General features: G+C 37.6%; 1 protein-coding gene across 8 annotated transcripts in view; it reads right to left on the reverse strand.

Moving 5' to 3' along the window:
- Bcl2l13 (BCL2 like 13) overlaps positions 1 to 12,359 on the reverse strand; it is an 82,161-nt gene that overhangs the window by 29,003 nt on the left and 40,799 nt on the right. For 6 of the 8 annotated variants that reach the window (XM_010630372.3, XM_010630371.3, XM_010630367.3 and 3 more), the window contains 2 exons: positions 11,303 to 11,459; positions 8,634 to 8,703 (listed from right to left, as the gene is read on the reverse strand). In XM_010630372.3, coding sequence (XP_010628674.1) covers positions 8,634 to 8,703; positions 11,303 to 11,459 — 227 coding nt within the window. Of the gene's footprint in view, positions 1 to 8,633; positions 8,704 to 11,302; positions 11,460 to 12,359 lie in introns of those variants that run through there. The other 2 variants (XM_033760750.1, XM_033760752.1) reach the window with 2 other exon arrangements.

Below are 12,359 nucleotides of genomic sequence, written 5' to 3' on the forward strand. Positions count from 1 at the left end.
TTTTTTTTTTTTTTTTTTTTTGAGATAGGGTCTCACTATGTAGTTCAGACTGACCTGGAACTCACTATGTAGCCCAGGCTGGTCTAGAACTCACAGTAGATCCTCCTGCCTCAGCCTCCTAAATGCTGGGGTTTACAGGCGTGAACCACCACGCCCGGCTGAAGACCTTTTAAAATTGCATCTGATCTGGGGATTTCTGCCACCTACCTCAAGCACAAGGTCCCAAATTCAATCCCCAATACAAAAAAATCAAATATAAAGGAGGTATCATAGTATCCATCTCACAACCCTATGCTTAACATTTAAAAGTCGTCAAAACTGGGCCAGGGATTTAGCTCAGTGGTGCTACTGCCTGCCTCTCAAGCGCAAGGTCCTAAGTTCAAACCCTGGTACCAAAGGGGAAAAAAAAGTCATCAAAATTTAAAGCAGAAACTAGAGTTTGTTGTCTTCCTTTAAAATGCATACTGAAAAAATCTAAAGGGCTGGGGATGTACCCTAGTGGGAGTGTGCTTGCCTACCATCCATAAAGCCCTCAATTTGATCTAAACTTTAGAAAGAAAAAATTTAAGTATTTCTTTCCACTAGCCATCTGCGTGCAATCTCTTGTCTAAAATACCAAGGAGTCCACATGGCTGAAGAAGAAATGCACAAGGAAATAAAACCAATTCCAGTTTCTTTTACTGGATTATCGAGGAAATAACTGAGGGACAACAAAAAGGAAAAACAAAAAATGAGTTTATACTTCATATTAATATTCTGTGGTTTTGAAGTAAAAGCAGCCCTCAGGGAAACTATATTCAAATCTAGCAGAAAGAATGCAACAAACACATATCTTCACTTTTTGACATTCTAAAAGAACTAGGCTGATAATAAATTAAAGGCCCCTTCTTAGGCTAGGTGTGGTGGCACACACCTATGATCCCTGTACTTGGCAGGCTGAGGTAGAAGGATTGCTACAAATTCAAGGCCAAGCGTGGACGGCACAGTGAGTTCAAGGGCAGCCTGAGCCATACAGTGAGACCCTATCTTAAAAGACAAAACAAACAAGGGCCGGGAATTTAGCTCAGGATTTAGCTCAGTGGTTCCACCACCTGCCTTGAAAGCACAAGGTCCAGAGTTCAATCCCTGGTACCCCCCCAGAACAAAAGCCCTTCTTAACACTACTAGCAGAGTTATAAAAAAATATATTAGCATTAGCATTTTTTCATAATAAGAAAACCCATTGGGCCGGGAATTTAGCTCAGTGGCAGTGCCACCTGACTCGCAAACTCAGGGTCCTAAGTTCCATCCCCAGTTCCGCCCCCCTCAAAAAAGGAAAACTGTCATACTATTAAAAGCAAGACATCCAGGCATGGTAGCACATGCTTGTAATCCCAGCAGTCAGGAGGCTGAGGCAGGAGGATCGCTGTGAGTTCGAGACCAGCTTGGGCTACACAGTGAGTTCCAGGTCAGTCTCAACTACATAGTGAGACCCTGTCTCAAAAAACAAATAAAAAATAAAATAAAAGTAAAACAAAAACAAAAATATTATTATCCATCTATTTCCAATATTTTGTCTTGGGTAGGACAGGTAAGGTTTGTGAGTCAGCCCTTGCTAATTCGTATCACAACTTCAAAGGCTTTGAATGTTCTGTACCTCTGATTTCCTGAAACAATCTATAATACATAACTCTTTGAGGTGAGGCATGCTTAAACACTATTGTCTCTTAGGGATATGTATTGCAAACATTTTATGAGGTACCATATAAAATAGTGTTTCTTTTTATTTGTTCTAAATTACCTCTCATTGTAATGAAAAGTAGATACCCAGATTTTACATATAATAATCTAGTGATAAATCTGTAATACTTTCTCTCTCCTGTCAGCTTCAGTCCTTAATTTTATTCCCACTCATTCACTAAACTTTCAGGCTAAAAGTTAATCTTTTAGTTTGTTCATATAGCAACTATTACATTATTTAAGTTATCCTTTCCTCAATCTTCTCCATTCCAAAAATACCATTTTTGAAACCAGGTAGAGAAACTTCATTTTATAAGACTGGCATTTTTTTATTTGGTTGATAATACTCTTTTTGGTAATATATGTTATGTAAGATGATTCTTTTTTCCCTTTCATTTCTCATACAGTTATGAAATGACTACTGTATACCAAGTTTACTTATTTGACACATTTTCTTCATAGATTTGCTCGGTGACTTCAAGCCTGGCTTTTCAGTACAGGTTTAGACTTTCCCCACGTCCCCACTGAGGACTGAACCCAAGGCCTTCTCATTGAGCCATATCTTTAGCCCTTTTTTATTTCTTATTTTGAGACAGGGTCTGGCTAAAATGATAAATTTCCCAGGGCAGTCTCCAATTTGTGATCCTCCAGCTTCAGCATCCCAGAGTGCTGAGATTACAAGTGTGTGTCGCTATGCCTGGCTGAACTAACTTTTAAAGAGTTAAACTTACATACTCTGTACACAGAGCTTCACAAGTTATTTCTATACCTGATTTCCATCAACTTGGCATTTTACTACCCACAAATGTTCTATATAATCTGTAGCCAGCTGAGGATTTAGCTTAGTGGTGCCACTGCCTACCTCACAAGCATTAGGTCAAGAGTTCAATCCCTGGTACCAAAAACAAAAGTCTAACCATGATACATCATATAAAGGTACAACATCCCAATGATGACTGTAACTGTAGTATATCTAAAATGTACCAATAGGGGCTGGGGATTTGGCTCAGTGGTTCCACCGCCTGCCTCACAAGTGCAAGGGCCCTGCACCCGCCCAAAAAAATAAAAAAATAAAATGTACCAATAAAAACAAATATATATAAGGGCTGGGGATTTAGCTCAGTGGTTCTGCAGCCTGCCTTGCAAGCACAAGGATCAGAGAGATCAATCCTCAGTACAAAAAGAATTAAAAATAAATAAATAAAAAATACACACACACACACACACACACACACACATATACACATATATACATGACATATATATATGTCTAATCTGTAACTGACTTTTTATGCTCTTCTCTACTATTGTTTTTTAAAATACTAAAACAAAACTGGATCCTTACCCAGTCTCAGTATTCACAAATATAGGTCTAAAAATTAAGCAAGTAGTCTAATCCTTTGATTATGTCTCTAAATCATTTCTTTATGGGATAATAATAACCTTCAGGGCCGGGAATTTAGTTCAACAGCACCATGCCTGCCTCACAAGCGCAAGGTCCTGAATTCGATCCCTAGTACCAGGGGGGAAAAAAAGTAACCTTCACGCTGCATATAAATTGTTTTCTCTTTAATAGTTTTTGCAGTGGAATTCTACAATATTTCTGACGATCACGCTAGATATGGTGGTGGTACATCTGTAATCCCAGCACTGTGGGAGGCTGAGGCAGGAGGACTACCAAATTAAAGCCCAAGCCTGTCTCAAAAAATAAAAAATAAAAATAAAACAGACTGGAGATGTAGTTCAGTGAGAATAACAATAGCAACAGCAACAACAAGAATGTTTACTTCTACTGGTTTACCTTTACCCATATTGAATCCCCTGGCATCTCCTCTTAACTACTTCATGATCACTTCTTCTGGTAGGTTAGACTTAAATTTAATATTATGTTTTATTAAAAAATACATGAAGCCAAGCGTGTTGGCACACGCCTGTAATCCCAGCACTCAGGAGGCTGAGGCAGGAGGATCGCTGTGAGTTCGAGACCAGCCTGGGCTACATACACAGTGAGTTCCAGGTCAGACTTAACTACATAGTGAGACCCTGTCTCAAAAAAAACAAAAAAGAATACATGAGCTTGCTGGGTGTGGTAGCACACACCTGTGTGGTAGTGCACCCTGCTGTGATCCCAACACTCAGGAGCTGAGGCAGCCGAAATGCCTAGAGTTCAAGGCCAGCTTGGGCTACATAGTGAGTCCAAGGCCAGTCTGAACTACATAGCATGACCCTATCTCAAAAAACCAAATTGCCCCACAAAAAAACCCAAAACAAACAAACAAAAAACCATCATGAGTTTGCCTTGTGTAGAAATGAAGCACACTAATATATAGCTCTGAGGGGTCCTTTTCCAGTATAATGGATATTTAGATGATAAACTACATGTATCTATCCATCAATCTAGTTAACCCTTCTGTACCCTAACAATTCTACTAAACATCACATCCCACAAATTTCATCTGTATCTAATTCACTGATTTTTTTTTTACCATCTTTGACTTGTCTATTTAAAAATATGATTTAAGATATAACCACACGTTATGTCACCCAGTGTGATGCAAAAGGAATTAGATAAAAGTACTAGTTAAATCACAAAGAATCAACAACTGGGATCTCATCTTATTAAAAAGCTTTTGCACAGCAAGAGAAACTGTTGGGAGATTTTTGTAGTTAAGACAGAAGGGGTACCAGAAAGTGGGCTGCCCCACCCACATCATTTCTCAAAGATGTTTTATACAGCAAAGCCATGGGGTCATATATGACATTTATACACATACATTTTAGAGGGATTCTTGGGAACTTAACCCAGGGTCTCATACATACTAAGCACAAGTTCTACCACTGAGCTACACCCATTCTATACATGTACAATTTAAAAACAAACAGATCATATTGTTAATACTGCTTTGACCAGCTTTTGTCCTCTACTTTTTTAGATATCTTAAAGAAGCATTCTACAAAGATGCTTAGAGTGGGGAGGGAGGGAAGGAAGGGAAAAGGATAAAAAAAAAGAATGGAAGAAAAAAATAGCAACAAAGCTTTAGTAAATGGGGAGAGGAATGTTTGAAGGGAGGAGAGGGGAATTGGGGAAAAAAAGAATTAAAATATATTATGTATAGGTACAAATTCCCTATGATGAATGTGATCCTGATGTATGGTAAATATGTACCAATTTAAAGGAAAGAAAGCCCTTTATATATGAACTCAGTTTTTTTCTTCAACCTGCCATGCACATTTTTTCTTTTCTATGAGTATTTCAGCTACACTTCATTTATTTGCCAGACAGCTTTGTCTGTATAAACTTGGTGTTATAAATTTGATGTTGCCCCCCCTCTTAAAACCCTCAGTGGGCCTTTTGCTAACCTACTGAGCCATCAAGAAAGGATGGAGTGGCTGAGCATGTGACACGTGCCTGTAAATAATCCCAGCTACTTGGGAGGCTGAGGCAAGATGATTCCAAATTCAAGGCCAGTCTGGGCAACTTAGCAAGTCCCTGTCTCAAATTTTAAAAAGGGTGGGCCAGGCATATAGCTCAGCAGCACAGCATCTGCTTGGCAAGTACCAGGCCCTGAGTTCAATTCCCAGTACAAAAAAAAAATCTTTATTTTAAGGGTTAAGGGTATGGCTTGATGGCAGGTGAAGCTCTTGTCTACAACAAACTTCAACTGTCTCCAATTTCCAGCACACATATACACACCAAAGGCAGAGTAAAAACACGGCTTTCGGGTGAAGCTGTAGCATATTGTTTTGCTTCAACTGGTGGTATAATAAGACACTAAAGAAAGCTCACAAACATCATGCTAAATATAAGATGAGTTAATTGCTTAAAATTAGCCACTCCAATTTTAACTGGAATAGGGGAGGGGCAGATTTTAGCAGCCTTTGTCATAACCCAGGTTCTTTTCAGCCCTTGCGGACTCTGAGAATAATTCAGCAAAGCAATAACATTTTAATCACCACCCTTTATTTACACAAAGTAGTCAAGCCACAGGCTTGAAGGTCAACAGCTGGCACCCTGATCCAGATGAGTGACAAAAATGAACAGGAATGCAAAAAAAAAGTAAAGACCAAGGCTGACTCGGACTTTTTTACAATAACCTCAGGATTGAGGGTGGAGGGTAGGGCACAAGATAATACCAGTCACTATGCAGGTGTGAAAGTACAGAATATAAAGTAGAGGATGAAAACTAGTGACCGTAGGTATATGAGTATTTGCTACTTGGTATATTAAGAAATAATATCACACCATCAAATTTATTTCAAATGTTCACTAAGAGTGTCTTCTTTTATGCCAAGAACAAATGAGGCAACTAGATATGTACTGCTAATAACATATTAAAACTGTACAAGAATAACAACAGTCATGAACTACACAATGTTTCAGCCAACAACAGACCACACATCTAACAGTGATCCTGTAAGATAATTATCACCTACGGTCACTGTAGCTGTCTTAGTTTGTGTATACATACTCTGATGTCACAATGAGATCACCTGAGGATGCATTTCTCACAGCATGCCCTCATCATTAAGTGACACATGGCTGTATTTGGGGGTCTGTCTATTTTTTTTTTTCTGGTACCGAAGATTGAACTCAGGACCTTGCACTTGTGAGGCAGGCACAGTACCACTGAGCTAAATCCCTGGCCCTACATGGCTGTATTTAGGAACAAGGCCTCATATACATTAAAATTACTACAATAGCTGCTGTTTACTCAGTGTTTATAGTATGCTGGTTTCTGTTCAGATCATATAAATAAAAATACTAAGATAGCACATAATGTACTAAGTATTTAATATATTTTAATTGAATTCTAATAAAATGATGTCAATAGAACTGTCTTCGTTTCACAGATGAGAAATTGAAAACTAAGAAACCTTAACTGACCTGCCCAAATACACACATTTTGTCTGTAGCAAAACTAATATTTAAAAAAGCTGAAACAAAACAAAACAAAACAAAAAACAACAAAAAAAAGTTGATCTCAGAAAAATACTACATTGGTGGCTACAAGAGATTGTGTGGTACAGGGAGGAGATTGGCAAATAATGATTCAAACTAACATAATTACAGTTGGAAAGAATAAATTCAAAGAGATTCATTGCACAGCAGATGACGATGGCTAATGACAATATACAGTGTTCGTGAAAAATGTAAAGAGAGTGGATGTTACATCGCCTCACCCCAAAATGATAATTTTGTGAAGTAACAAACAAATTTGTTGGGGTTTTCTTTGGGTGGGTACTGGAGATCAAACTAAGGGCCTTGAGCTTACAAGGCAGATGTGGCTCCACTGAGCTATATCCCCACCCCCAAATTTGTTAATTAGCTAGGTTTTACCATTCCACAATGTATACTTCAAAACAGCATGTTATACATAAGAACATACTATGCTAATTTTTTAATTTAAAAGCTGCAATTTGAACATCAGATTACATACAGTTATTATATATCAATTAGGTACATAGGGTCACATGGCCAAACAGACCTGTTTACAGCTGATTCTCCATATCCTCAGGTTCTACATCCAACCTTGAATTCAAAATATTCTGGGGAAAAAGTTGCGTCTGTACTGAACATGCACACTCTTTTCCTTGTCATTATGCTCCAAACTATACAATATATAATGCTATTTACACATCATTTACACTGTATGAGATATTGTAAGTAATTTAGAGCTAATGTATGTATATGGAAGGACATACATATACACAGTTATACCCAACACTATACCACTTATGTAAGGCACTAAGCATCTAAGAATTCTGACATCTAACAGAGGTCCAGGGACCAAAGCCCCATGGACACAGATGACTGTGTAAACAGCTCTGAGGAGAGGAGGCTAGCTGTAAAAATAATTGTACTGAATTTCTCATCCCTAGCAACAAATCACTCAAAGCCATAGTTCTTCCAACTATTTCAACCCCTTACACTCTGCCTTTTCAAGTACTGCTAAGCAGACAATAAAGTCTTAAAGACAGAGGGTAAGTAGTATGATACATTAGAAAAATACTGAGGCTAACATCAAAAGACTAGCTCCAGTGCTAGTCCGCATAGTTACTAGTCAAGAGGTCCTAGAAATGCTATTTAATTCTTTCTTCTCATTAGTCTCTTGTCCAAAGTAAATAAATAACAAAACAAAAGCTACTAAAATCCACTCTGCCTTCTTCAAAGGATGGCTGTAACAAACAAACAAGATGCAACACGAAGCCAGGTATGGTGGCGTATGCCTGCAATCCCAGCACTCAGGAGGCTGAGGCAGGAGGATTGCTGTGAGTTCGAGACCAACTTGGGCTACATAGTGAGTTCCAGGTCAGTCTCAACTACATAGTGAGACTCTGTCTCAAAAAAAACAAACAAACAAACAAAAAAAAGATGTAAGATACTTTGTAATCTATAAAACACAAATGCTGGGCTAGGGATTTAGCTCACCAAAGGTGCTGCCGCCTGCCTTGCAAGTGCAAGGTCCTGAGTTCGATTTCCGGTAACCCCCCAAAAAAAGAATTAAAAACACAAATGCTATTATTATTATTATGTAAGAGAACCAGAAAAGTCTAGTTATTATGTAAGAGAACCAGAAGAGTGTATCTTCCAAATATAGCCTTTATTCATCTGAGACTTATTCACACACTGACAAATAACCATCTGAGACAAACGTCATGTGTAACACAGAGAAATGAACAAATGATGGGAAATTCAAGGAGGGTGGCATACTATGGGGCACATATGTTGAGGCCAAAAAGAACCTTCCAGCATTAACCAAAAAACCAGTGAAGCCACAAGTATCCACTTAACACAGCTGGATTCATATATTGAGTTCTAAGAGTTTTCTGTCGCATGATGCTAAACAATTCCTCATGAATTTTATCATTAACACACTAAAATCTCATTAGAGTAAAGAGAATTTGGTTACTACCTTATTCCAGCCGCTGGCATGAACTGCAGTCTCCAGTACACATTCTCGATATGCCTGATATGTCACTGGCCTGTAGGGATTTTTTTAAAAGGCTGTGTCACAAAAAGGAAAATTCTAAATTTCCAGATGAGTTAATACACCGATACTAGCACTACTCTGCTGTTGGAAGTGACTAGGGCTATTCAACACACTGTTTTATATAAGATGTAGCTTTCAGTACTGGGTATACATTTTTTCCAAGCATCCTCCAGGCTGAGATGCATGTGTGGGAAAGTCATTAACATTCCCGCATTAAAAGGGACTGAACCCAGGGCCTTTGCATTAAGCTATATCCCCAATATCTTTTTGTTTTTGTTTTTTTAAACAGTCTTCCTGAATTGCCCAGATTGGACTCAAACTTGTGATCCTCCTACCTCAATCTCCCTAGTAGCTAGGATTACATGCACCTAGCTCTAACAATTTTTTTTATAATTACTTAGAACTTATTTGATAGAACTCTATGCTGCAGGTAAAAACATGGATTACTTATAGAGAATCAAGTAACAACAAATAAAAATTACCTAAGTAACATAATGCATCACATATATATAATTTTAAATTTTTGGCAGCCACATTAAAAAAGAAATTTAAAAAAGCGTAATAATATATTTAGCCAAATTATTCAAAATATCATTTCAAAATGCTTAATATAAAATCCTATTACTGAGATATTTTACCTCCTCTCCCTGGCTGGGAACTGAACCAAGGACCTCCCACACTAGGCAAATGCTCTACCACTGAGCTACATTCCAAGGCTTCTTTTATTTTATTAACTCTATGAAATCCAGTGTGTATATTTTGATTTCCTAATATGTAAAATGATAGTATATGATATACAATATAAATATATAAAAATGTAAAACCTAACAGAGTAGGCTACAAGTAAGTTATAGCTGTATTAATCATAAACATTCATAGGCTGAAGAAATCACAGACCAGAGAATGCTCAGAATAGAAAATGTTTTGAAATAGAATTTTTAAATCCTACAAATGTAAGGTCCTCACACTCTTTTTTACATGTCTATTAATACTTTGCACAAAATGTGTGTGCATATCAGTTTCACTAAATCTACTCAAGCTACTATTTCTTCAGTTATATGGTATCACTTTTTTGTTTAATTTATATATGAAGCCAATGCTAAAACATAGTACCTGAAGTTCGTCAACAAGTAAGTGGGACCTGAGTGTGGTCACCACCCAATAATTTGGGTTTTTGGTGTGGCTGGTACTTGAATGCAAATAATCAATAATGCTAATCTAATCTTTCCATCCTCCAGAACTTATCGTTAAGATTTCAAACTAAAAATAGGGCAGTTTATTGCCCTTATTTATTTCAACTCTTCTCATCCTCAATTTGAAAAGTATTTCAGTGACATATCCCTAATAGTTTTTAAATATTTTAGTTTATTTTGTCTTTAAAGAAAATTAAAATTATGCTTTTAATCTTACTATGTGCAATTAGTTTTTTTTTGTTTTTTTGGTACCGGGGATCAAACTTGGGCCCTTGTGCTTGCAAGGCAAGCGAGTGGAACCGCTGAGCCAAATCCCTGGCCCTAATTAGGGTTTTTATATTTGCTCATTTCACCAGAATATGCAGAAACAAAGTGAACTCTCCCAAAACCCAAGGGAATTCCTTTAACAAAGGGTAAACTACAAATTTTGCCTACATAAAAGTAAGGAATTACCCTATTACAACAGTGATTTGGCACCTGAATTTCAGCCCTTTCCTATTTTATAAAGTTGTCTATCTTCATTAGGATAAATACATCATTAATTTATACCAATTCCTTAATAATTTCAGTTAAAAAAATACTAGGGGAAATTGATTTTTAAGATGTATAACAAGACAAGCATGGTGGTACATGCTAATAATGCCAGGGGCTGAGGCAGGAGGACGGCACGTTTGAGTGCACCCTAGGTAACTTAGTGACTTAGCAAGACCCGGTCTCAAAATCAAAAATTAAAAAGAACTGCGAATGTAGTTAATTGCAAAGGTCATGTACCATAATCCCCAGTACCACAAAAACAAACAAACAAACAAACAAAAAACAGATTTAGAACAAATGAACTGATTCTATTTTAATCTTTCATTTTTACTAGCTTCATTAGCTTTAATATGGTCAGAATCACAGCTATGAGGGAAGCCTACTATAGGACTGTAGAAACAGTTCCATGAGCAGATGTACAACCCCAAAGTTTAGCAACATCTGGGATACAAATATAATGTTAAACACAGATATCTCAGATACCAAGATCATGTTAATCTCATCTTACAACACACAAAACCTGAACCATTTTATGTAACGTTGGCCACTAGAAGGAATGGTAGTAAAAAGTGGTCGGGACAAGTGCAATAGCTTGTGTTTACAATGTTACACATATCTGTTGAAATCTGACAGCTGAATAAGTAAATATAAACCACCAAATCTGGGGAAACAGTTAAATCACCGCTTTGAAGTAAGGCTGTCTGTCATTCAAAACACAAACAGCTGATATGGGAAAGCAAAAGAAAAAAAAATTGAAGAAAATTGACACTGTTCACCTACAGCAAAGACTTAACCAATCTAGCGTGGCGTAAGCGCCAGAGACTACATAGAAAAGCACATTCCCCCTCAGCGATGGTAACTCACTGGCTGAGGAGCATTTGCAATGCTTTATGCAGAGGTTCTTTCAGTTCTTGGGACACTCTTTCTCCAACATGGACCAAGCAATCTTCTATTGAGCTTTCTGGGTTAGCAGGGCTGAACACAGGAGAAGTATGACGATCAAAGCCTGTGCTGATGAAGGCTGAAGACAGGGCAAAAGAGAAACCTAATTTAATTAATAATATCAAAACTTGCTCTTGGACAGACCACAGGATTAAGATAACTGCTATTAGGAAAAGTTAATAGTTATAAGCCACTTCAAAGAGTCACACAGGGGGCTAGGGATTTAGCTCAGTGGTTCCACCACCTGCCTTGCAAGCGCAGGGACCCAAGTTCAATCCCCAGTACAAAAAAAAAAAAAATGAGAGGCAACTCTTAGTTCTATCATCTCTCTCTTCTCTTAGTATTTATTTTTAGGGATGTGTTTTTACTTTCATAAATGTGGCACTTAAGCCAGACTCTAATCAGTTTATTCCACCTCTGAAGATGAGTCCACTACTTTCATTCCCTTATTAAAATAAACTAATTCAAAATTACGTCACATGAACAAAATAAAATCATGGTGGTTATACAAAGATGTATAAGTATGGAAGTATAGAAGAAGGAACTATAACCTATTCTTCCTCAGTTCAATTACCAGCTTCCTAGGTAAGCATCGTGGTACACGCAGGTAATCCCAGAACTCTGGAAGGCTGAGGAAGGAGGATCACAAATCTGAGCCCAACCTGAGTAACTTAGCGACTTAACGAAACTACTTAAAAAATAAAAATTTAAGGGCTGGGGATTTAGCTCAGTGGTTCTGCTGCCTGCCTTGCAAGCTCAAGGACCCGAGTTCAATCACCAGTACCAAAAAAACAAACAAACAAACAAACAAACAAATAAATAAATAAAAATTTAAGGGCTGGGGATTTAGCTCAGTGATGCTGCTGCCTGCCTTACAAGGACCTAAGTTCAATCCCTGGTACCAAAAACAACCAAAAAAAAAAATTTAAAAACAGCTGGGGAGCAACAACAACAACAAATATATGTGTGTGTGTGTGTG

The sequence above is a fragment of the Fukomys damarensis genome, unplaced genomic scaffold (genome assembly GCF_012274545.1).
Source record: "Fukomys damarensis isolate Sample0158 unplaced genomic scaffold, DMR_v1.0_HiC HiC_scaffold_5, whole genome shotgun sequence".
In the NCBI taxonomy this organism is placed as follows: Eukaryota; Metazoa; Chordata; class Mammalia; order Rodentia; family Bathyergidae; genus Fukomys; species Fukomys damarensis.